This window comes from Polyodon spathula, chromosome 24 (assembly GCF_017654505.1).
Source record: "Polyodon spathula isolate WHYD16114869_AA chromosome 24, ASM1765450v1, whole genome shotgun sequence".
NCBI lineage: Eukaryota > Metazoa > Chordata > Actinopteri > Acipenseriformes > Polyodontidae > Polyodon > Polyodon spathula.
The window spans coordinates 14,596,523-14,621,985 of record NC_054557.1 but is presented as its reverse complement, the minus strand read 5'-3'; the positions used below and the strand labels follow the sequence as shown (position 1 = coordinate 14,621,985).

The following is a 25,463-nucleotide window of genomic DNA, read 5'->3' as shown; positions in this document are numbered from 1 at the left end:
TTTTGCATAGCAGTCTCACTCATTCCAGGTTTTACTAGCAGCTTGATTAGCCACAGTGTTTAAGTAACAAGCTCAGGTGTGTCTTATTAAACTCCGTAATGGATAAAACTGCTATGCAATTGGAGTCTTATTTTAAACCAGGTGATTCAAAACAATCTGGCCAGGGCCACAGACAAAGTTTTTTGGTTTTTTTTCTGATTGGAAATGAAAGTCATTTGAAGAGTGCTCATGGAGATGCAATCCCACTCCAGTGTCTATGCACACCTCTATGCAGTGATGGTCAAGATTCTTACTCCTGACCATGATGGTGTTCAATGGAGAAGCAGAAAGCAGTGCGATTAGCCATCTACTGCCTTCCTGAGGAGAAGAAAAGACTGCAGTTTAACACATTCAAAATGCCAACCCACGCAGCTCTTCAAAACCTCCGCTTTCTTCAGCGTACCTCCCAAACAAAAATGAATTCCATTACCTTTTAGTAATATTAAGTATGAGCTGGAGGAACTAATGAAGGAAAAAAAAATATTAGGTCAAAATCTAATTCACGCTTACCTTTTCTTTTTTTTTTTTTTTTTTTAAGGAAAAAGAAAACTCATTTAAAATGTTGAATATATTAATCACTGCATTGCATCAAAGTCCTGATGATCACCTGAATGCAATATTAAAATAAAACTCACAACCCAAGGGAAATTTTACCTTATTCTTAATTGTTTTGAGGCTCTGATAGGCTTTTAATCTAAGATTAATTTATGCAATTTTAAATAACTCTACTTATGATTAATAAGCCTGAAAATTAAAAGGAGTCTAAAGCAATTATAACAAGCGGCTGGTCATCACCTCATTAGGATGTGGAAGGGATACAGCTGTGGAGTGCAAGAGACGTTGATTTCAGGGTTCTTAAAGGGAAGACGAATGCAGCCCCAGAAAACTCAAAGGCAAGTGAGAAAGGGGTCAGTGTAATGAAGTCGGTTTTCGAGATTTGCATACAAATGATCAGATCCCTGTGGTGAGAATGTGTGTGTGTGTGACAGTGAAAGAGGATATTAAGAGAAAAGGTAACTAGATAGCTGTGTTCTGGGGCTGCCTTCTAAAATAATATACATCTGCATTTTAGACCTACATTCACCATCCCCCAAGGTTTCGACCTTGGACACGGAAACTTATAGCAAAGGAACCACTCCACAAGCAGCGACTGTACAGTAGGGCCGTCGCAGTATCACGCAGGCTACAGAAAAGTAATACAAGTTTATAATGATAATGCACATCGACAAACCATGTGATGGGAACACAACAATACACCGCTTAGTGGCCCTGTTACAGGGACATCATGGGTACAGTATTTATCATCTGCTCGTATTGGATTTCTTCTAATGGCATTTTGCTTAATGCATCTCTATTCAACGCTTGTGTGTCATAAACACCAGGTGGAATGGCATTCAATAAACAAGCAATGAAACCGTGCCCCGCCAATGAACTTTAAAATGTAGCCTGATTGAGGAGAGTCATACACACTGGTGTCAAATCTGTTAATGCTGTGTTTGTTGAATTTGATGAACTTCTCATTTCCCCAACATTTCGCTGTTCAAGTTAATTGCATTGGCCCCAATGCTTTCTGACAATGCAGCTAATATTGCAATTTAAATACAAAAATGACCAGTATAAAGATTACACATGTCAATAAAAAGTTTTTGTTCTGTTTGTCGAGACCTGCCATTTTATGTAGTTACCAACCCATTTACATTTTTTATATAGCTAAACAATGGAAAAACTGTAAAATTATAACAATGTTTTTGTGGCATTAGCTGAAATGAAGACGCAGATAATTTAAATGAAGACCATGCTTCGCATCGCTTCATATTCTAAAACTCGCCAGGGCATAATGTAAAGGAAAAGCACATCTGACACAACAGCTTGTAAACATGAAGTAGAATGGATATGTGGCAATGTGGCTGTTAAACGGTTCATTCTCACTGTGGAACACCGGTACTGGACTTTAACAGAAGGAATACTAGCAAACAGCTGTGTATGAAGCCAATATATCCAAGTGTCTGTACTATCCGGAAACCAAAAGCCAGCTCGGGTCACAGCTCAAATAAAGGGGCGTCGGTATATTTTGCATGAGAAGTTCCATAATAATATGAAAATCGCCATCTGAAATGGTTTACGATATATTTGCAATTGAAGTACCATCTGCAATGGGTTTACAAAACCATATACAGCAGGCTCCCCACAAAGGGGTGCTTAATTCTCAAGCACAAACCCCTACGTGAAGTCAGTACAAGGATAATGTTTCACCGTGTACATGACAACAAGAGCAATCTCTTGTTTCACTCAACTGATCAGGGTGATGTCTTGCACTGAAGCTACTTTTGCATGGCTGTTCAGGTGAGGAAAATACCATTGCAGTTTTGTCTGCAACCGGACAAATATTTGCAGCACAGGGGTTGTGTACAAGTTCCCATATTCTTGCTCACTGTCATATGCCACCTGCTATTAGAAGCACAGATTATTCAACAGTCCCGCGGACGTAATTAAACAGTGCTGCCAGAATTCCAGCTTCTGAAGGAAAGACAATATCTGATAATGATATTTAACATAAGTAATAGAAAGTAAAGCGTGCTGCTTGCATGCAAAACGAGATTTCCATTCTTGTCGAGGCCAATTTAAACGCAGGAGCCCGTCATACACAATTAGTCACTCCCTGTGAATGCAGCATAAAAAGGGGCCTGGCTACCGCTGGAACCAAGTCTACCTACTGTGAAGCGCCGAAATATAAATTAACTAAAATCAGACTCTATGAAATATTTAGCCTCCCTGTTATCGCAGGGGTCTGCAATGTGTAAACAAGACATACATCGATTCCTCGCTGCCCTGGACTCAATCCCTAAAATGGTTCAGGCATCTGTTTGTGTGAAATGTTGTTTACTCCAGCAGATCTGCCTTAATTGCAGTTGTTTATCTCCGGTGCCCCGGGGGCCCTAATCTCCCGATTACTAATACTTGACACTCATTTCACATCTACGGCTACTTTTAATCCTCAACAGGTTTAGGGGGGCTCTTAAAATTATTGAAACCATAGAGGCAGGAGACATGGCCTCTTTGTGAGAGGAACATTTTCTTATCTGCTACCAGCTGGGTCCAATCATCACTGGGGATGGCTACAACAAAGGTGCTAAGAGGCTCTTTCACAATGACTGCGGCTCCACTGGGAATTCACAGGATAAAAAGGGAGCTTTGATGGAACAGCTCTGAACAAGCGCCACTCTGGAGGTCCAAATAAAGAAAGTAACTGTCATGATCAAATGCTGTCAATCAAAGCAGAATCTTCTGCTACAAAAAACAACATGTGCATCTGAAGCAGACATCTTCATATAACCAAAAAAAAATTTTTTTAAAAATTAAAGCAAGCAGCGGCTCTACCTTATTGGTTTTCTGCCGCGTTTATCGCCTCAAATTCTTCTGCAAACGTAAGAGATTTTCGACAGTTTCTTTTTTTATAATTTGACACATGGTTTGCAGATTCCACACAGTGCTTCCTCTTTCCATTTGTCTGGTGAATCTGGGTCACCCGTTTAAAAAGCTGTGCTCCGAAGGAATTCAGAGAAGAGCTGATTGGAATAAACCCCCCAGTGAAAGTTATTTAGAAACGGTCAGCCCGTCTTCTCCTGCTCACTATATATAACTGTGATTCAGTCCCATACCGGTGACTAATATCCTACACTAGAATTGAAGTAACCAATTTCTCCAGCACATATAGATTTATTTTTTCATATTGTTCCTAATTCTGAAAAACAGCACAAAGGGACAAAAAGTGATGTGTGTGATTTTCCCCAACTCCGTCTCACAACGATGTACCAGCTGTTTTATACTGTATATAACCACATACAAATTATTCCTCAATAGCTGAACAAATAAATTAAAAAAATAAAATTGTTGTTTTCATTGGCAGGTGTCAGTTCCCTCAGGTCAAAGGTCAGAAGTCAAGCCCATCAGACAGCAATGTATTAACCAGATGTGGGGCACTCTCAAGCACTTGACAGTGAAATAACAATTCAAATAGATAACATTTAAATCATAACAAGTGGCAACACTCCACTTCTCATGAAACTGCAAAAGAAACTGTGACAAGGTTTAAAGTTGGTAATACAAGATAAAACAACAACAACAACAACAACAACAACAACAACAACAACTCTCATTCATCTGTAGTGAAAAAAGAATTGGGCTTTAGTGGCTGTTAATAGCAGGTGACCATTTCTTTTAGAGGATTGTAAATTCAGGTACATTCGAATGCAGATGAGAGGCTGATTCTCAGTAAGCTTTCCTGGTTAATATAGTTTGAAATAAACCATATCTATCACAATTATCTATCACAATGTTTGGGGGGGGGGGGGGAAACACAAACTGCTTTTCTCTTCAATTTATATTTACCAGGAGTATAAAACTGTCACAAAGAAAGCTGTAAAATCCAACTGCTTTAAAAGACTGAGAAACAAAGCCGAAATAAACGACACAGAACAGAACTTTGAGTGTATTTGTTTCCTGGATTAGTGCACTCAATCCTTACCAAACACGGACTATTCATTTGAGACTGTGACGTCACAGTGAGAAGATCATGAAGTGATCCTGGGTAAATGAAATTAGAAAGCAGGTATGAAACACTAATTGGCACTACAGTGTATCCATGTTTTTGGTCTATATTAGAGCACTTCCTATCATTAGCTAAAAGATTTCTCAATTAGGCATTAGCTGATATTTTACTGCCATGCATTTCATAAGGAAAGAGACCCATTCAAATGTCATGAAGTGTAATTTATTTAGTTAAAGCATCAGAAAATAGACCAGCAGTAAAAAAAAAAAAAAGAGAGAGTTTAAGAAATAACGTAAAGAAATGAAAACATAAAAAAAAATGCCAGGACGGTAAGAACATCGTCACCATTAACATAAAGACACAATCTCCGCGCCAGCTTGATTTTAGAACCTCTTTCCTTCTCTGCCACTGAACACGCAGAACAGACAATAACTATTAGTAAAGCACACTCCTCTGCAATATCCAGCTGTGCCTGTCACATTTACATACAGATAGAATGGGTATATGTTTTTAATATGTATGTGAAGAGAGCAGCTTCCACAGGAGCCAAACCCTGCACAACAATGAGGAATTGAATCAGCGTGAGGTAATCAAGTGGCCCAGATAAAGTATTAGCAGCACATTGATCTGAAACAGGGGGTGCTGGTTCTCCGTGACCCAATACTTTCTATGCATAGATTCTATTTAATGGAGGTTAGCCAGGGAAAGCTTCGGGGAAATGCATGGAAACTCCTGTGAAGTTGATGATTCCGCTCACCGCAAACCGCATCTGCATCCTCTATCCACAGGGCAAAAGCGTCTGTGCAAAACGAATCAATAGTGCTGTTTGTCTGGCAACAAGTTAGCAGCTACACGTACCCAATATAAAGCATGAAATACAGAACCTGCCAGCGTGCAATCATACTGTTGTCATTATTATTATTATTATTATTAAAATCTCCTTCAGAAGACAAAATTATGCTCAATTCTATTTAATATTACTGATCTCGTCAAGAGGTTTTTCAGTCAAGTAATCATGTCATATTATGTACACAGAGCGTCAGGTATGTGGTTTTCTAGAGGGCCTATGCCATTTTCAATGTCAGGAATGGCTTACTTTTGGTCACGTTTGGACAGCTATTAGGTTGACATTAGACCCAAATCCATTAAATAACTCATGGAAAAGGAGTCGCTTGGGAAGTACTCGGCTCTTTTTATATCAGGTAACTCCTTCCTAGACACCCCTAGTGTTGATGCAGATACAAGCACTCAATAGAAGCATGGCTTCTTTACACCCTGTCATAAGCACTTACACCTCGGCTTTCAGTGACAGAAACGTCGCTGGCACACGCCGAACGCAACGGTACATTCCTCTTCTGCAGAACAGCAGCCGGGATAACAGCTTTTACCAGTTATTTCGGCCCAGTTAAGGTAGGCTATTGCAACTGAAGGGAGTAACAGTTTATAACAACATCTTTATAATGAATGACCTTACTACTACTGGGAAGATTCGTGCCTTGTTATAAAGTCAGAATGTTCCTTAGGATGCACTTATCATAACCCTTATCATAACCCTGTGTTGACCGTTTTTATTGTCAATAACACGAATACTGTTTATAACAACCGTAAAACAATTATGTATGCAATACTAACTATTTATAACATGCACTTACACCAGTGTTACCAAAATATATCTATTTGCTTGCTATTGTTTGATAATGAACCAACACTTCAAACTTTTGAATAATGCAAGGCAGACGGTAGAACTTGCATACAACAGCGTTACAGCGTAACATATTAGCATATCGCTGCATTGTGAAGACTTTTTCTTCAAAAGTAGCTTGCTTTACTGTAGAAGAAGCAATGCCATCACCTCACAAAAGTGAATTGTAATTGTGTTTTGCCCCCTAATTCGTGGACGGCTTTCAGAGCTTGATCACAGTCAGCAGGAAGAAACGGCACCAGGAGGAGTGAGGATAATCATTATTTACTAATTCTAGCAGTGTTCTGGGTTATTTCTAACAGCTGGCTCATTGTCAAATCAACAAGCTGCATTAAATAAATGACCTATTGGGTATGGTCTCTCTCTCTCTTCCACTTGCTGCTCGCATAAAAACTGTCATTTATTATACAAAAAAAAGGCTGCCTTGTAACCCTGGAGAGACTGAAAACCTGCGGATGCCGTATCTTCACATTTCACAATCCCCCTATACAATATAGGAGGCAGCCTTCAATAGCCCGAGTGGCAAGATATTTAACAGCGCAGACAGTCCAAAGTGTAAACACTGTGTTGCAGCCGTGCCACCTCGAGGCCTGGTCAGCTTGGATCACAGATCTGGTTAGATATTGGGTGAGCGGGCGCCAAAAGAAAATAAACCTCTTTAACAAACGTTTCTCCTCCGAGTCTTTTTTTATTGTCTGTAGTGTCGTACTCTTGCCGCACACCTTTTCACAATCTCGCAAGGCCAATAGGTGTTTTCTGCTAGGCTGGTTAGTTAGAAGGACTAAAAAACAAGATGCTAGTGAAATTACTTGAGAAACATTTCAACAAAAAGGGTTTATCAGTAAGGACGCCAAGACAATTATAGTCGAGACGTTTGTCAAAACATTGACTTCTGCATTTTTTTTTTTTTTTTTAAATGTAGGTACTGAGAGGTATAGCGAGGGCATGGAAAAAAAACAAAACAATGTGAGTGATGACTGGAAGAAACATTCAGGAACTCACCATGAGGTCTTCAGGAGCTGGTCTCTCCTTAGGCAGCTTCCTCATACTATAAAGATACAGACAAGCAGGGGAGATATACAGATATAGGCTCAAGAACTGTCTGCATTCCTAACAAGTGTTTTTTTAATACAGGTCAGAATATAAAATACCTGAAACTCTCTATCATTATTATTTTTTACAGAGATCACCTGTTGAGTTTGATACAAGCAATGCCCAGAACTACTCAACTACTCTAGTGACCAAGAAGCAGTTAGAGACCATTAAATATTGCAAAGGACCATTTGCTCCCAGTATAAGCAAACATATCCACCTCTGGAATAATGCACCCATTAGCAACCAATTGAAGCTGTCTAAAGACTGGTTAGGTAACAGCCCTAATCTGCCATTCCAAAGTAGCTGGCACTCCCTGGGGATTGCAAAGCTATTACCTGCCATCATTTACATTTCAGACTGACATCTGTGCAAATATAACATTCAGAAACCTCTCCCCATACCTCCACCTTGCAAACTTTTACATGACATCCTAGTCAATTACAACTGAGGACCCACAGACTGAATTTCAATGTAACCTTTCTACCCTTCTTAAAAACACTGCAATGTGAAACTGCAGAACCTTTGCAAAATTATAATTGCAGAGGCATTGTCTAACAACATTACAAGGGTGATCAGTGATATTAAGGTTCTAACAGTGTACATAGTTTTTAGAGCCATTGTCCACTGTTTAATTATTTATGCTTAATAGCTATTGAAATGACCCTGGCTGCTGTAGCTACAATTTCAGTGCACTCTCTGGGGAGCACATTGTCAATTAATCATTTACAGGATTTAGGAGGTAGTTTTTAAAAAGGTTATGACGGCTTACAATACTCATGGAAACAACGGCTGCTATACCTGCCTGCGATCTCGCAGCACACTCCAGCCTGCTGACTGCTATTAGCTGTGCGCGACCTTATTGTGTAAATAAGATTGCTGGAATTTAAACAACAGTTTCCTAAGCTTTCCTTCCCCCATCTGCCCAAGGCCCCCAAGTCCCTCCCCGTCTCGGAAAGGACGCAGGGAGAGCCATGAGGTCTGCCAGAGTCACAGAGTTAATGGAATGTATCATTTACACGGAGGGCATGGCATGTTTGCAGACTGAGCTTACCACTGAGTGATGAAGTGTACAAACGGCTCTGAGAACTCCCCGACCGGAAGAACTGGAGGGTCCTGGGAATGGAGGGAGAAGAAAAAAAAAAAAAAGACAATTTATACTGGAGCACCGTCATGGAAAATGAACGAGAAAAAAAATAAAAACGGGGTGTGGGATATATAAATATATGAAGGAGTAAATAACGGAGCACCAGAAAGAGAACGTCTAGCTTAGTTATAAATGGGAATGAGTGCAGAGAAGCGGGATGATTTGAGGCCAAGGAAACGGTGGTGTCAGACACATAGACAATGAAGGAAATGTTGATGGGATATGGGATGTGAACAAGGACAATGATAGCCACAGGGAGGGAAGAGGGTAAATGAGAAATTGATGATTATTTAAATTACAGGCAAACTCTACTGTAATTAACAATGGGAGAGTGTATATGAGGTAATGCAAGACTAATTATGTATCTTAAAAAATGAAGAAAAAAACATAAAAGCCTTAAAACAAAGACAAAAAAAAATCCTGGACTATTGTAGCACTAGTAAAACAAAGCTGCTTCAGTGATTCTGTGAGAACGAATAGGAATTTTCAGAGAGCAATGCACATGCAGAGGCGAGTGCTGGCCTCTGCAGAGCGCTGTTGTGTGCAGCCTTGCTCCGGACACAACGCAGGCAGCTGTACACCTTTCAAATCAAGCACAACTGGTCTTGTGCAATCCACAGATCAGAGGGCTGCTTACAAATAGCACGTAGCAACATTACCATGGAAGCATCAAGGCAATGATGCACTTAGATATCCCCATCTTGCCACTCATCCAAATACTTGGAGACACTCATGGTCGAATTCATGCAGCATTTGCCTGCCAGTAAATGCATTAAAACCCTATGCATTTATCAGTTTATGAATATGACCCTTAGTATTCTGTGTCAGTTGGCTCCCGGGAGATATATATATATATATATATATATATATATCTATATATATATATTATTATATCTTATATATATATATATATCATATATATATATATATATATATTATTTATCAGTCAGATTTCTTTTTTCAATACACAATTAGGAGGTTGTTTCTCTTCTTAAAGAAATGAATCGTCCAGAAAAGTGTCTTTTACGAAAGATATCTCACTGAGAGCCAATTAGGCCACCCTCTTGCTGAGACATTTTGCTGTAAAGCAAAGAAAGTAGGAGGAATGTGTTTTTATCTCCCTCTGAAAGGATTCACAAGATTGTACCCAATGCAATGAAATTAAAGCATATAGTACTTTAACAGTCATCTCATTCAATTTACAAGTGAAACTGTCAGAAACCACAGCAAAAAAAGCAGCAGCAAGAAAGCAAATGAGTGACTCTCAATCCATTCTCATCGCTATTAAAAATACCTTTCGGCAGCTTTTTCTCCCTGACATTCCCTCTCAAAGTACCTTGCAAAGTATGATACATGCACCTATTTAAATTAACAAAGGAATGACTTATTTTAATCTCACTGTGCTTTGGAGTGCTTCGGCCGCTCGGATGAGCAATATATCATTACACACAACCCTTCAGTGCTGCAGGCTACAAACTCAGCACGCGCCGCATTTGGAGGGAGCCAAACAATTTCCCCGGCACACAACTGTGTCGAATGCATGCATGTATTCATTATGGCAAGGGGGGGGGGAGGGGGGGGGGGGGGGGGGGGGGGGGGGGGAGCTTTGATGTACTGAAAAAAAAACAGAAGATGATAAAAGCCCTTCGCCAATATGCAGAGCCCATCACTATCAATGGTGGCACACAGATACAATCACAGAGCCATCTCAACGTGATTAGTAAATATACATGTAATTGCGGAGGCCAATTATCAGAAAAATGAGATCTGTAATTACACAGGAGAGAATGAAGCAGTGCTCCTATTAGTGCTTTACTGTTTTCTATTCAACAACTGGAAGCTGCACAAACAAACACAATTCAAATCAAGCAACTGGAGAGCAAACGATAGGAGGGGGAATGAACAAAGGTTAGGTTTTCTAAAACAGCAATTATTTTCTTTTCATATTTCTTTTGTGAAAGTCTTTCATATCCCGAATGGATGGATGCAGCCACGTCTCTGCCAGGAGCCGAGGAGCATGAAGAGGAGGCAACGTTTCGTGCCTCGGCAAAGGATAAAAGAGAAAACCATCCGCGCTTAAACCAGCTTTCTTAAGAGCCGTATATTTACATTAAAGTATTTATTCTAATACGTACTCCAAAGGACCCTTGCAAGACACGTGCTTTGATTTACAGAGGCATACAGCCGCATTTCACAGATTTCTGCAACAGCGCTGTTTTTTTTTATAGCAGAGATACACCTGCAGGTTGCATTAGTGACATGCTAATGCTTTATGAATGCAAGATGAATGTCGAACCCCAATACACGTGTTGAAAGGAGGAGAGCATCTTCAGGAAACAAGTACCCCTGAAGCAGGTGGCTTGACCAATGCTGGGGAAGGCGGTCCGCAGCTCCTTGCTCATACTGTTGTTAGGAAGGGTGGACAGGGACTGTATGAGTTAACACATAAATATCTGAAGGGGTAAGGGGAGCCAAAGGGGTCTTCTGCTTTAGACAGCCATTCACAAATTCTTCATGTCATAACCAGCCTGACTTTCCCAGGGTATTCCTGAATTACCCTTAAAATTAAATGGAACTCACTGCAACAATGTGACAGATTTGTGTTCTACCAACTGCTGCTGTCTCTGGGTATTCTGTCCCATACCTAAGGTTTTGGGAGATGAACAGGTTCTGATATCTCAGGAGAACTTCTGAAACAGACTCTAGGACCACCTACTGCACCTGCCCAAACTACAGAAAACTAGCAAGCGGACTAAAACACAATCGAGCAACACAAATAGGCAAGCAAAATGTCACTTAACACAATGACGTGGGAACCACTTCCCCCCCCAATGCTTTAGTTACACAAAGATAATTCAAATATATGCACGTTTAAAAAAAGAAATAAATAATGGCACATCAGTTTAATAGTTGATATCTTAATGTTATGCATTTTTTTAAACATTTTGTTTGTATTTAACTATTAATCCTTTGCTGCTACTAGACAATTTAATATTAGGAATGAAAAAACAAAAAAACAAAACAAACCTGACATTATTTTTAATATACAAGGTTTGGAACAAAACGTACAGTAAGTGTGTTTTTGCTCTATCCAGATGTGATGATATTCACACAGCACCCTCATTATTAGGCAATATGGTCATGGATCCTATAGTCCCTATATAGTCATTTCACTAGCGCTTAACTAGATACCCTGACTACAGCTTTATAAAAGGGGGCTGCACTCTGTATACAATCCAATCTTATTACATCAACCCCAGCGCATTGCAAGCCCCTTGCTGTTAATGTGTCTCTCTTCACAGCACTGAAGTTTTAATTTACTGCATTCCTATCAAGTCCTTGGTCAGCTTAAATCTTAGTGGCAACCAAACTGAGCACAAGCAGCCAGGGTACAAAGAAGGGCAATGAAAAAAAAAAATAGTTTGAGTGATGCGTTTGTCTGGTGAGTAATGAACAGTTCAGGGAGGTCAACCCATTACAACTGAAACCGTTTAATTATTAATTATGCACAATCTAGCAGCGAAAGGACAAGTTCAGTATGTTTAACGTGTGGCAACTCCGACTGGACCCTCTCCTGGCATTCTGTTATTAGCGCGTGTCAGCAAGGTGCTCAGGCAGAAAGAAAAAGGCACCGCACTTGCATACGAGACTGTAAGCCGCTGCAAATTGCAGCCACTGCTGTGTTTAGCTAATGGTGGAACACACAGCTACTCTAATAATTGTGATACTGAACGTGTGACGGATCTTTTTGAGACTGCATTAGGCAGCTATGTTGGTGCACTGCTGAAGCTCATGAAGCTGGAACACTACATAATAATATAAAGGCATTACTTTAACTTTGAAAATGCATGTATTATTTATTCAGCATAATGACTGACCCCTCTGTTTCAGCAGGTCACAGTCTGTCAGGCTGGGACTCTGCACTCACTCTGAAAGTATTTTCTGATTTCAGTCACATCCACACAACAGGGATCCCTGTTCTTGATGACAGGGTTAGCAGGGGCCCGTTAGGAGGAGGTACGGGGTAGTAGTTGAAGTATGGGCTCAGGGGTTCATGGGTTGTTTGTTTTAAAATAGACACAGTATATAATTTCATAACTCAGTGAATAATGTAACTTTTTTAAATTGTTGTGTCTTTTAAATCTTACAGGTAAATAATATAGTTAGTTATAAATGCTGATGATGGCTGCAGGGAATACACAGCTGCTAAACTATGCAATACCAGCAGGGGGGGCTGTTAAAGATTTCTACCAGTCTCTCCGACAGCACAGTGCTACCTCAGCCTAATTTGTGTTGCACTTCCAAAGCTGTGATCAGAAAGCGTTTAGATTCTATTAAATCTCCCATTCTGCACTGGGCTTCAGAATCTCCCACACGGTCAGCCTGTGTTCAGATTTACTGGGTAATCAATAACAACCTGTCAGCTCACTTATGTTTGAAAGGAACAAGAAAAATATATGCCTTTATAAATAAACTGTACAGACATTAAAACACATTGGTGAATGAGGAAGAGACTCGGTCTATAACTGGTACTAATTGTTATAGCAGTAAACTACACAACTACAAGTGTCTTTACATTATAATTATAAACGTGACATTGCCAGATACTGGTACTGAGTTAAAATTAAACAAATAAATATAAATGCCCATCTTTCTTTTTTTAAATAAACACCAGACAATAATAATAACAAAAAAAGTTTCTACTGTAACCACTTCAAAAAAGTTCAAAAGAACAGGGGCATTTGCACTTAGATAAGAGTGACCCACATTACACAGAAGGATTTTGTTTCTAATGTGACCTTGCTCTAAAACAGGTCCAGAGTGAAAATGCCTTATTTAAACAGCAATGTGTACTTTGTGTCATATCTAAATAGCCATGCTCTTTAACTCTATCATAATCCTGTGATTTTATTGAAGTCAAGTAAGAATGCCTACATGTTTTGAGAGATCAAGTGAACTTTAAAAAGGAACCTCACGTCTCCTTGTTCCAAAGTGTCTGAACACGCTACAGTGTTATTTAATTTTGTTCTCAAGCAAGATCTACAGCCCAGAAGTGTCTGAAGATATATAATTTATCAGAAAGGTTAGGAAAGAAAATGTGATTCACTGCAAAGTAAATGACTGTAATTTTTTTTTTTTTTTTTTTTTTTTTATTAAAACAAAAAACAACAGCCGTGTTCTATGCTGCTGTTCTGGGGTCTCGGTGGACTCTTGTCAATTATAAGCTAAGGGAGCACAGCGGTGCTTCTGTCTATATCACCAAAATAGCTCAGGCACTGTAGCACAATAGTAGCAGTGGTGCCACCTCTTCAAACGCAAGAGGCTTTATAAAAATAAAAAAAACAACAACTTTAAAATCAGTCACTGTATCTCCATTCTTGTTCGCCCCGAAAGCTTTCTTATTGCTTTTTCATAAAACACTGCTGCAAATAATCAAGCATGACCATTGACATCGTCTAGATTGAGTTTTAGCAGCCATTAAATGAGGCAGGCCTCGTGGGAAGCCTGCTGCTCAGGTTGGTCTAAAGGTAATTATTCAGCTCCTGCCGGCCGAGGTCTCTCCCTCGTTCCTATATCCTGCCTGCATTGCACACACAAGAGAGGTCAGGATACAGTTCAATAGGAGCCATGTCGGGTGGCTTAAAGGTTTTAAACAAAAAACGCAACAGAAAGTGGTAAAGACATTGTACTGTAAATCTGGTTTCGTTTTTTTACATATTTGAGATGAGAAGATGGGGGTTAGCAGAACATCACCCCCCCATGACAAGTGTGCATCAGATGTTTAGGCTACAGGGAGGCACACAAACAAGACGGGGTCACACTGTTTATGTTTGGGGCCGAGTAGCGAAAAAGAGGAGTCTACGAATCACACCTACAAAACACAGGGCAAGGATTTCAATGCACAGCGCCAGACCCCACTGCTGATTTCAATGCACAGCGTCAGACCCCATTGCTGATTTCAATGCACAGCGCCAGACCCCACTGCTGATTTCAATGCACAGCGCCAGACCCCACTGCTGATTTCAATGCACAGCGCCAGACCACACTGCTGATTTCAATGCACAGCGCCAGACCCCACTGCTGATTTCAATGCACAGCGTCAGACCCCACTGCTGATTTCAATGCACAGTGCCAGACCACACTGCTGATTTCAATGCACAGCGCCAGACCCCACTGCTGATTTCAATGCACAGTGCCAGACCACACTGCTGATTTCAATGCACAGTGCCAGACCACACTGCTGATTTCAATGCACAGTGCCAGACCACACTGCTGATTTCAATGCACAGCGCCAGACTCCACTGCTGATTTCAATGCACAGCGCCAGACCCCACTGCTGATTTCAATGCACAGCGCCAGACTCCACTGCTGATTTCAATGCACAGCGCCAGACTCCACTGATGATTTCAATGTACAGCGCCAGACTCCACTGCTGTAAACGTCAGCAATGTGCATATCAAGTACAGCTATCTGGGAAAAGACAGATATGGAAAGACGTGCCCAAAGACAGACGAGTTTTGTAATTATAGTAGCATGGAAAGCGTCTGAGTCTGCCACCCTCGTATCACAGCTTTGCATGTCCAATCTATTCTAGGAGTGTGTATAGGGGCGGGTTTGTCAGACGCACGTCTTCATACAATCCTGTCTCGCTGCCACTCAGGTAGCGCTACCCCGTCTGCAATACGATTCAGAATTCAAAGAGGGACTCGAACCTGTGCAGCTCATACTACTCACTGATTGATACATTTTAAAACAAAATGAGAAAAATTGAAGCTTAACTTACTCATCTCTTCAAGCCATTCATAACTTTAAAGACAGCGCTCAAATCATAAAGATATTCAGTGATACGAATAAAAAGTAAGATCTAAAATAAGACACTTTTCTACGGGAAGTCTTTGAAAATGTCCTCATGCAGAAGTAGGGCTGAATATTTGGCATACAGTAGAATAATAATTGTAACAGTATAAAGCTAGCATGAAACTACCGGTTTGCAGATACATTACAGTTCAAAGCAGCATTGTTGCTATAATGTTAACACTGTTCAAATTATTTATTTTTTCCCTTCAGAAGATTTCCTTTGAATTTACTTCCCAATAGTGCCTGTATATAGTTCTTGGTCCAGTTATATATAGTAGTGTGCAAACGTACCAGAACACCTCAAGATTTGTCATTTATATCCTTTATATACCTTCTTGCATGAAAACCTCAGTGTGAGAATTTCAACTTGCAGTCAGTAATCTGGGATATAGAAACAATAGACACTCGTGTGAAAACGTCAGACCACTTTGTGCTTTAAATTTGGCAAAACAACTTCTAAAAAGTCTTTTGCAATTTACCATTTGGGGCTATGTGTTCCTTTTCTCTTAATATTTTTAATTAACTACATGTGTGTCCTACTAAAGTCATCAATTTAATTATGCCTATTGTGAAAATTTTCCATTTCATATGCACAACAAATCAAAACAAGAGAAGCGATGGGATGTTGCAATAAATGTACACAATACTGTATAATGCTGGGTATTTTTTGCTTTTTTTTTACCAAATAACTATAATGCACATTACCACCCAATTATTTCATGAAAACAATACATTCACTGGCCCTCTCATTTTCTATTTACGACATCTCCTGGGGACCCCAGTAGGTCTCCCTGTACTTCCTGTAGCCCCCCCCCCCCCCCCCCCCAAGAACTGGGCTGAGCCTCGAAGGGCAGGTCTCCACTTTGTTCAAGGCCTGTCTCCATTCTGTTTAAATGGCTCAGGGCTGTGCAAGGCAACATGTTTCAAGCATGCCGGGTACTGTGCTTCATTAGGAAACAAAATATAAGCTTTCCACACCATTAGGAATGACTTTAGGAGAGAAAGCACATAAGACGAAAACTCACCTCATCAACAATGCACTGCAATAACTGAAGAGGCTTGAACGGCAGCAAGAGAGGAGGAAAAACAACAAGAACAGTATTAGCCTGTATGCAATATCTTTACAGTGGAGTGGAAAGAAAAATCATTAATGCAATAAAATGTAGCGAGATTAATCAAAAGCATCAAACTCTTAGAAAAACATTGGCGCTGCGGATATTCCATTATTTCTAATGGTGCCTAATCTAATAGTGGCAGTTAAAGTCTTGTTTTTTTGTGTGAAATGCAATTTGCCAGGTTTAAAGTAACCCACCCAAGCGTGCAGAGGAAGCAGCCGGCAGGAACGCAGAAAATGTTTTATTCTTTCCCCTCTCTCAAACTCATAAAGCTTACCATTAAAGATCCCTGGTTTTTCTGAATCTGAAAAAAAGGTAATATGTAATTAGCATGTCATAATCAAAATGACTCACTTGGACACATTATGATCACTGAGAGAAAATTATTGCATTGCTGGTGGCAATTTCTGGGCATGTGTTAACACCATTTACATAATGAAAATACACAAATGTTAATAGCTTGCTTCTCATTTATAGGCAAAAGTCAGCAGAATGCTAATTTTGCAGAATTCTTTACTACCCTCCAGGTTGTATAAAAACGGGGAGATGAAAAAAAATATATAATCCATTTCAAAATGCTGTTTACTGACTCGGATATGAATAACACTGTCATATTTCTGTGTCGGAACTGCTAAGTTTGAAGCTACGCTCGCTGTGTTAAAAAACTACTCTCGTTTAAATTAAAATCCCATTAATTTAAATTTGGAATTAAATCATACTTAGGAATTAGCATATTGGACCCCTGCCAAACACTGCTTATGATCTTTTCTTTTACAGGAAATTTGTATTAATGGAGCGGCAATGACATATTCATGTGCTTCCAAAAAGAAAAAAAGGAAAAGAAAAACACGATTAAGCTTGACACTTCTAACCAGAAAACAAACTTAGAGAGAAGACTTCTCACTGTAATTTGTTTACGACTGGGCCATGTCTTATCAGAAATAATGTGCGAATGTGTTAAATGCGCCATTAAACTGAACATGTTCAAATACACCAGTCATACTGTATAGTATGAACCCATCTAAAATATTAGCTTTGTTGTTTTATGATTCCTACACTTATTCTAGCAGCAACGAGTTGAGGCTATTTGAACCTATAAATAAAACCCCATTTCTGTCGTGTATTGATCTTAAGAGATTCAGGGACTCATTTCAGTGTAGATTTTAACTGGCATTAATTAACAGTACATCTCAGACTGAAGTGAAGTCAGACAATGGTAATGATCAGTACAGTCCAATCACTGATTAGTGCTGGGCTATCTCTTTTACACAAGGCTCCCAGAGAGGCAGCAGCTGCACACTCACTTGGTTTGACAATCAAACGTCACAAGAAGCACACAATACAATGCATAGGACTGGAGCTTTAATGTTTGTTTTGTGACTGAGAGAGAATTCTCACGTCTGGTGTAGTACTTAGCATTACTTAGCCCCATATAGTGCTCTAATGCATGCGAGTTAGGGTGCATTAAGCCTTATGTGAAATAACAAGGATCCTAATAGGATGAATGCAATTCAAAGGAAAAAAAAAGAAACGATCAGTACTGAATTTGAGTTTTTATTTTATTTCGCTGGTGTATTTGAAGACTTCATTTTGTAAGCCTCGACTAAATGTGCATTTTTGAAAGCTTTTGTGAAGAGTCTTGCTTTTTTAAAATAACTTTTTCTCAATGTTTATATTATATCCCTATCTTTAATAACATACACATGCTTGTTTTCTATGGGGTCAGGAGGCTTTGATGAAGAGCCGACATATTATTTAAAAGCAAGAAGCAAAAAATAATAATCAAGCGTTCTCAACGCATCCCATGTTGTTGATTATTACCAGTCCGATAATATTCGATAGGGAAACCGGCTGATGATTGAACCTCTACAAGACAAAGACTTCTCATCAAAACTTTGCTTGTTTGTTGGTTTCTGTATAGCATTTCTATAGTACTGTAACTACATATTGATTCACACTGCTGTTCTGGGGCTTGTGGAAAAGATGGAGAGGGATTCCTGGATTTACAGGTCAGGATTGACCTGCGAGTCGGCAGTCTTGGTCCAACGACAGCAGTAGTGTGTGAACAGGGGACTCAAAAGCAAAAACTAAATATCTTTATAAAATAATTGTATATCTATACAAAAAAAAGAAAGGCCAGTTCTTAGCAATATTTAATTATATACCAAGTTTCAAAACAAATCATTTTAGGATCCTTGTTCGCTACAGGATGTGTGGCGAGGAAGTCTGTATTCAGGCTAAAAAAAATATACAACAGGCTAAACAATTCGTTTGGATTTCACAATCCAGCACTGCAGTAATTGATTCATGTTCTCAATTAAATAAAGCCCCGCTCTCTTATTTCTATAAATACCAAGAGACCCCCCTCGCTGATATATAATCTATTTTCTCCGAATCAGATCTATTGTCTGTGAGGCTGCACTCTGTTTTTCTATTTACTCATTAAGATAGATGCAACACAATCATGTTAGTAATTGTACATTTTCCAGGGTGTGAGAATCGGTGCTGAGGATAATTAACTTACAACACTCAACGTATTCCGCTCTCAATTGCTTTCATTTTTCTTTTTCTTCTGACTTTCCATCAAGGTAGTGTTTTTTTTTTTTGTTTTTTTTTTAAACAGATTTCATCATGTAGTTCTTAAATGATATGCACACAATAATTTTCCCAAGTAGCGGACTGATTCTAAAATGTGGGATCTAAAGATTACCTGTGATCCAGCATAGGTAACAAACAAACCCATAGTTTTAAATCGCTCATATTAAATGTGGAAGTGCTCAAATGACACTCGGCAGTCAATTCTCAGATTCTCTTCAAAACAAATGCGTTAAGCACACCAAACCGGTGTCCTAGATCTGTTAATTAATGAGATGACCTGCTTTATTAGCGTAATTGGGACATTCATTTTCTTTGTGCTTGATCTGAAGCATGGATGTGAAACTGGTGTACAATGTAAAAGTAATTTAAGACACAGCTTTCCATTTCCAATAATATTAATATTAATAAAAATAAAATAAAAAAAAGTAAATTAGAAATGTAATTGCTTTTAGTCCTTTTAAATCTGCTATGTTGTGATTGGGACGACTATATAATGCTGACCGATTTGACACCAGTGGAATATATTGGGAAATTTGTAATTCTGCAATTCTGTCTAACCCAGACCTGCAGGACCTATAGACACCACTTGTCAATCAAGCCAAAAGCCATCTGCCATCGGAACAGGGAGGACCAAGCAAACCCCCCCCCCCCCCCCCACCGATGTGTGTCCCCCGAGTAGTAACTAAGGGTTTATGGGTAAAGCCCTACAGCTTTAACTAAAACTGACAATAACGTTTTAAAAAGTGTGGAACTCTCTTTTCCGAGCAGGTGTCTCTCTGGTGTCTGGGAGGGTGGGGGTGGTTCTGATCGACAAAACCGTGGCGCTTTTACTTTTTAATCAATGTCTTTGGTGAAAGTAGAAAAAAAGGAATTTTGACACCAAGGGCATTCCATTTCTGTCTCCATGGAGATATTTGAGAAAGAAAGTCAGAGAGAGCGAGAGAGAGAGAGAGAGAGAGAGATCTTCACCTGCTTCTTACATCATTATCTAAAGCATAGTAAACGAATTCACCTACCCGAACCCTAACTTGCAGCAGACACTGTGCCACTTTCATCTCTCTCTTAGTCGCTAGAATTATGACTTACCCTGAAGCCTTCGGCTGAGAGATTTATCTGTGACCCAGGTCACATCTTCCTAGATCGGTTGACAAATTTTATCTTTACATTTTTACAGCTTTGGAAGCCCATTTCTCTCTCTCTTTCAATAGAGACCACCATAATTACAAGATCAGTAAGTTAGCTTTTTTTTTTTTAAGATTCCAAGCATGTTCACTCTTTTGCCACTGAACCCCACTAAGCTGCCTTCAATTCAGTCAAACCGTGCAACAAAACTTCCATTTATTCTGTAGTTTTACTAAAAGATGACTCATTTTCTGCCTCTCTTTCCATCAGCATCAGTTCTGTATACCTTACATATACCTTGTGACCTCAGTCATGTTTCAGATACTCAAAGGGAGGAAGTGGGAGAATATATCTATCTATTATATCAATTGAATGATATAATTGCTCTTCAATTCAAAGCAGATATCAACCCCTTTTATTCTGTGCTTGTAAAGGGTTTTATATCCAGGATATGACTCTATTTGTACTTTTGACTGCGGTCTTTCATTAATATGGAACTACCGAAGGGGAACCAGTCACACAAACAAAAGATGATGCTAAAAGAATAAAAAGAGATCCATCTTTGTAAAGTACAAAGTTCTAACACCAGGTATACTTGCAGGTGAAGCCTGTATGAAAAGGGTATGAGAGCAACATGAAATGATAAAGCGAAATGTAGTAGATCATATGGAGCTTCTCTCCTCAAACGTCCTACAAAATCACACACATCCTACAAAATGGTACTTTTATTTTCTTTTATTTAAATTTACCTGCGTTATTTTGCTCCTATATAATTCTCTCTCTCTCTCTCTCTCTCTCTCTCTCTCTCTTATCAGTACCACTGCTGTTGTTTATTTTTGGCCTTGTCTTCGATGACAACCTTGTGTAACACTTATTTATTTATTTATTTATTTTTAATTCTGGATGTTAACAGCGATAATTATTAGTAATGAACAGTTAAATTCAGCAATTTCCAAAGAGAATAATTAGGCTGCAATAGAAATAATAACAATACAAACCCTTCTTTCAGTATAAACGATGTGGTGAGAGATTTGAACGCAGTAGCTCGGTGATGATCTGTTTTCCACTTAATGCATGATCTTTACTGGGAGACCATGAGGGCTATCTTTTCCCAGTTACCCATATAACCAACTTTGAAGCAGCAAGCTGATAATGACTCTGGACTATAAATGTCTGACAGATTTACTTGGTGCTTTTCCTTTGAGACAAACCACAATGTGCTTTTGATTATTTATTTATTTAAATTGTCTCTTAATGGCTTTTTACTATTATAGGCCATTTAGGTAAAAAAAAAAAAAACGTACATTTTAAATAACAAAAAAAATGTGTGTAAGAGAAAAATATAGACATCTGTTGATACAGATCTGAGGATGTGCTTAAAACTTATTTTAAATGGGATTTATGCTGTAATGACCAGTGGAATCTGTTTTTTTTTTTTTTTTTTTTTTTTTTTTTTTTTTTTAAGATTTACATATATGTTTATTTAAACATGTAACCCAAACACATAGATGGTAATAATAATTTTAAAAAATGTAAAAAGACAAAGCCAACAATCAATCACGTGGCAGTCCGCTGGCGGCTGTATAAACATCAGATCAAGTCTAGTGTCTTCAAGGATTTATAGAGCGAACCGTAAAGAAAACTCCATTAACTCCTGACAAAGAATGCAAATTAATCACAACATGGGGTGAAATGAAATTAAAGACTCTTTTCTAATCAATGACAAGCTAGGATGAAAATGCCTGCAACTTTCTTTCTTTCTTCTTTTCTTTTTTTTTACTCTCTTCCGTTATTTGCTAGAATTCCAGCGGTGTATCTGTGCTACCAACCCAGACCCTGAATGGAAGGTGTGAGTACAGAGGCACCTATGGTGATTGCCCCCTCCACTGCCCGCCAGCCAAAGCTATCTGCTTACAAGTCTACAGATTCCAAAAACCCACTAATCATCCGAATCTCAGGTGCATCCAATTTGTTATTCGCACTCGCCAATGCCAGCAGAAAGCCTGCCGCAGACAGATGCACCAGGAACCTTAAATGACAGGTTTGGCCTCCGGAAGTACGATCACTACAGCAAAATCTAGTACAGCCTCCAGGTGAAATGTCTGGAGCTCCATATGGAGCGGGGAAAATTAACAACAAGATGAGAATCACTACGGCAGCGGGGAGTCTGAATTTCTTCTTAAAAATGAAATTTAAAAACGAAGAAAGAGAAGTAATAAATTAATGGGGTGTGAAAACATTCAAAGCTTTACAATACCAGGGGCACTATTTGCACAGAAAGTTTTTTTTTTCTTTTTTACTTCAGGTCATTTTGGCATAATTTATTAACCAAAGCATGGCTTAAGTATGCTAGAGAACAGAATGTCTCCGTATTTTATAAATATACATTTGTTTTCCAACCGTCTGAATGCATTTGCTATACATTACCCTCAGATATCCGTATGAAAATAATTGTCTTTTTTTTTTTTTTTACTTGTAACAAAAATAAACTAAAAAGAAGTTTGTAAATACATTTCTTTGTTCATTAACAGATGTTATTTTTTATAATTTCTATGTACAGTATAAATCGACAAGCATTCTTAATTCACAATCCTGAAGCCCGCAGAAGATTCATTACGATCGTCCAAATTATTTTGACTCTCCCAAATTACATAGAACCACTGATGTTGTTATTTTCAATATAATCACCCTTCAGATTTCAAGTACTGCAACACACTTTCCTACCTCTGTAATTTACTTGTACATTTTTAATTACATTATCCCAACACCCAAGATCCAACAGGGACCAAACCAAGGCAAAAAAAAACACTACAGGTTACTTATAACCGAGTCTGTGAAGCCATGCCTGTAACACATAATATATCTTGTTGTCATGCAATTTAATGTCCAGACACCACGCACATGTGCATATATTTAAGAGCTCACGATGGGGATGAAGTAACAGCCACTTGGTCCCTTTCACTGCTGATACCACAGAGTCGGTGTCACGAGAATAAATGAAACAGAACTGTAACGCAGAGCAGACAGCGGAGATTCAACTGATTATTCAATAACCATGTTTGTGTCACAGCCGCATAATCTAACCGTGCATACATTAGTATGTGTAATACAATTTGGATTTGCATAATAATAGCAAGTTAATAGATGCTTAAAGAGCCACAGACCAACAGCACTTTGAAATCAGACAAGCCCCTAGGCTGGTCTGCTTATACAGACCAGGGGCATTAGGGAATACCCAGGAAGGATTAAACCATTTCGACACACTTATATATATATATATATATATATATATATATATATATATATATATATATATATAATCCAGTTGTTTAAGACTTTTAAATGATTTCCTTGGTGCTTTTGATTCTCACAGACATAATCACTGGAAAGCTCAAGAATAACACTATCAATGGTGTGTTAAAACTACTCGCCATGTACGTGTTTATTTGCTGACACAGAAAAGAGGCTTTTAGTAGGTCAGGTTATTCAGTTTCAATTGTAATATAGCAGCCAAGCACTTCAGGATTGGTCTGTCAGTACATGCGCTGTATATTCCTGATGATATCAGGACTCTGTTGATGGTAACAGTGAGCTTTGGTGTGCTAGCACTCTTTGCTTCATACAAAGCAAGTACTAAGCTTATTCTAACAAAACAGGTGATTCAGCTGCAGGGGGACAAATTCTGAAGAAATTATTTTAAAAATGATATCGGTACACTTTAAAAAAAAAAAAAATTAATTAAAAAAATCTAATAAGCAGGACCAGTGTTTACAATAAAACTCGCAAAATATAAATAAATATCAAAATAATAATTTTTGGTAATTTGTAATTTGGAGCTTAAATTTCCAAACCTGTCATTAGTTTGTAATATTTTTTTCCACTGTTTTGTTCCAATTTGTTTCCATTTCCAGCAAAGAACCTGGCCCCCCGTCCCCTGCCCCCCCGTCCCATCCCGTGTGATACTGCAAGATTTCATTGAGAGATTTGTGAAATGGATATTGTGACTATAGCAATATAATCCATATAGGAGGAGTGACAGATAGTCCACCCTAATAGCACTGATGTATCAATTTTAAACCGGTTCACACTTGAATTGGGAGGGGAATAAAAATGATAAAGATGTAAATGAAGTAATAAAAAGAGTTCAAATCGCTGCAAGTGATGTTGAATTTCAATTGAAAATCCTGGCTTTATTTGTATGTGGCTTCTACATTCACTATTGCTCCCCTGCACCTTCATACATAAGGATGAATGTCATGGTGGCAAAAAGACAGTAATGAAGAACCTTACCTGAGGATATGGAAACCTCCCCAGAGCGAGCTGCAGAGGGAGAAAATGTTTGTGTCGTTAGAGATCTGCATGAGGAGCACATTCCAGGACAAAGAGAGGAGCAGGAGGAGCAGCGCTATATTCCACTGCACTTCAACTGGACTTACCGGCACTGTGCCTGGAGACGCCCCAGTTCAACTGGACTTACCGGCACTGTGCCTGGAGACGCCCCAGTTCAACTGGACTTACCTGCACTGTGCCTGGAGATGCCCCAGTTCCGTCCATATTCACGTTTATCGTGGGTCTATTCTGTCGTATGACACAATGGGGTCTATTTTAATTACCTTAACAGTGGGGGCTCTTAATACCACTGCTCTTTAAACTCTGTATTAATCACGCTGGTGTTTACCACCCAGGGCTGGTTTACTGACCCACTTAGTACCATTACAACGTGCAATAGGAAATCAGATCTGTGATACAACAGGTTTACAAATGAAGCGGTGGTGTTTAGATTGGCCGCGGTTTAGATCATTAAAATCAACCCCAAAGAGTCTGGCTCTAAACTTGCAAGAACACATTTCAAACCCCTTTTGGAAACAGTTACGAGAGATTTAATGAATTAAACTTTTACTAAAGTGTGAGTTAAAGTTCTGAAACTCAGGGCCCAATAACACTGTGGCAGCTGGCATCAGAGACCCCCATTAGCTCTCATCTTGGACTGGAAAGACATGAGAGAATGAACTCCTTTATAATTACCCAGCACAGGCACAGCAGCAAACATCTCTGTACAGTGAAAACCAAACGTTCAGAATCATCCGTGAAACATTCGCTTTGCATTGTACAATAACGTATGCTGACTACTGAAGTACTAAGAATTAGTAAGAGGCGGCACTATTGCCCTTAATTTTACACCCTTAATTTCACAGGCGTACTGTTGTTGTTATAATGCCTTCTGCTACATTACAATAATAG

At 39.0% G+C, this 25,463-nt stretch overlaps 1 protein-coding gene across 1 annotated transcript in view; it reads right to left on the bottom strand.

The window, feature by feature from the left end:
• LOC121299180 (dual specificity mitogen-activated protein kinase kinase 5-like) overlaps positions 1-25,463 on the bottom strand; it is a 69,748-nt gene that overhangs the window by 5,488 nt on the left and 38,797 nt on the right. Inside the window, exons 17-21 of the mRNA XM_041226789.1 lie at positions 24,513-24,542; positions 16,780-16,806; positions 16,413-16,445; positions 8,437-8,498; positions 7,293-7,338 (exon numbers count right to left, since the gene is read on the bottom strand). Coding sequence (XP_041082723.1) covers positions 7,293-7,338; positions 8,437-8,498; positions 16,413-16,445; positions 16,780-16,806; positions 24,513-24,542 — 198 coding nt within the window. The remainder of the gene's footprint in view (positions 1-7,292; positions 7,339-8,436; positions 8,499-16,412; positions 16,446-16,779; positions 16,807-24,512; positions 24,543-25,463) is intronic.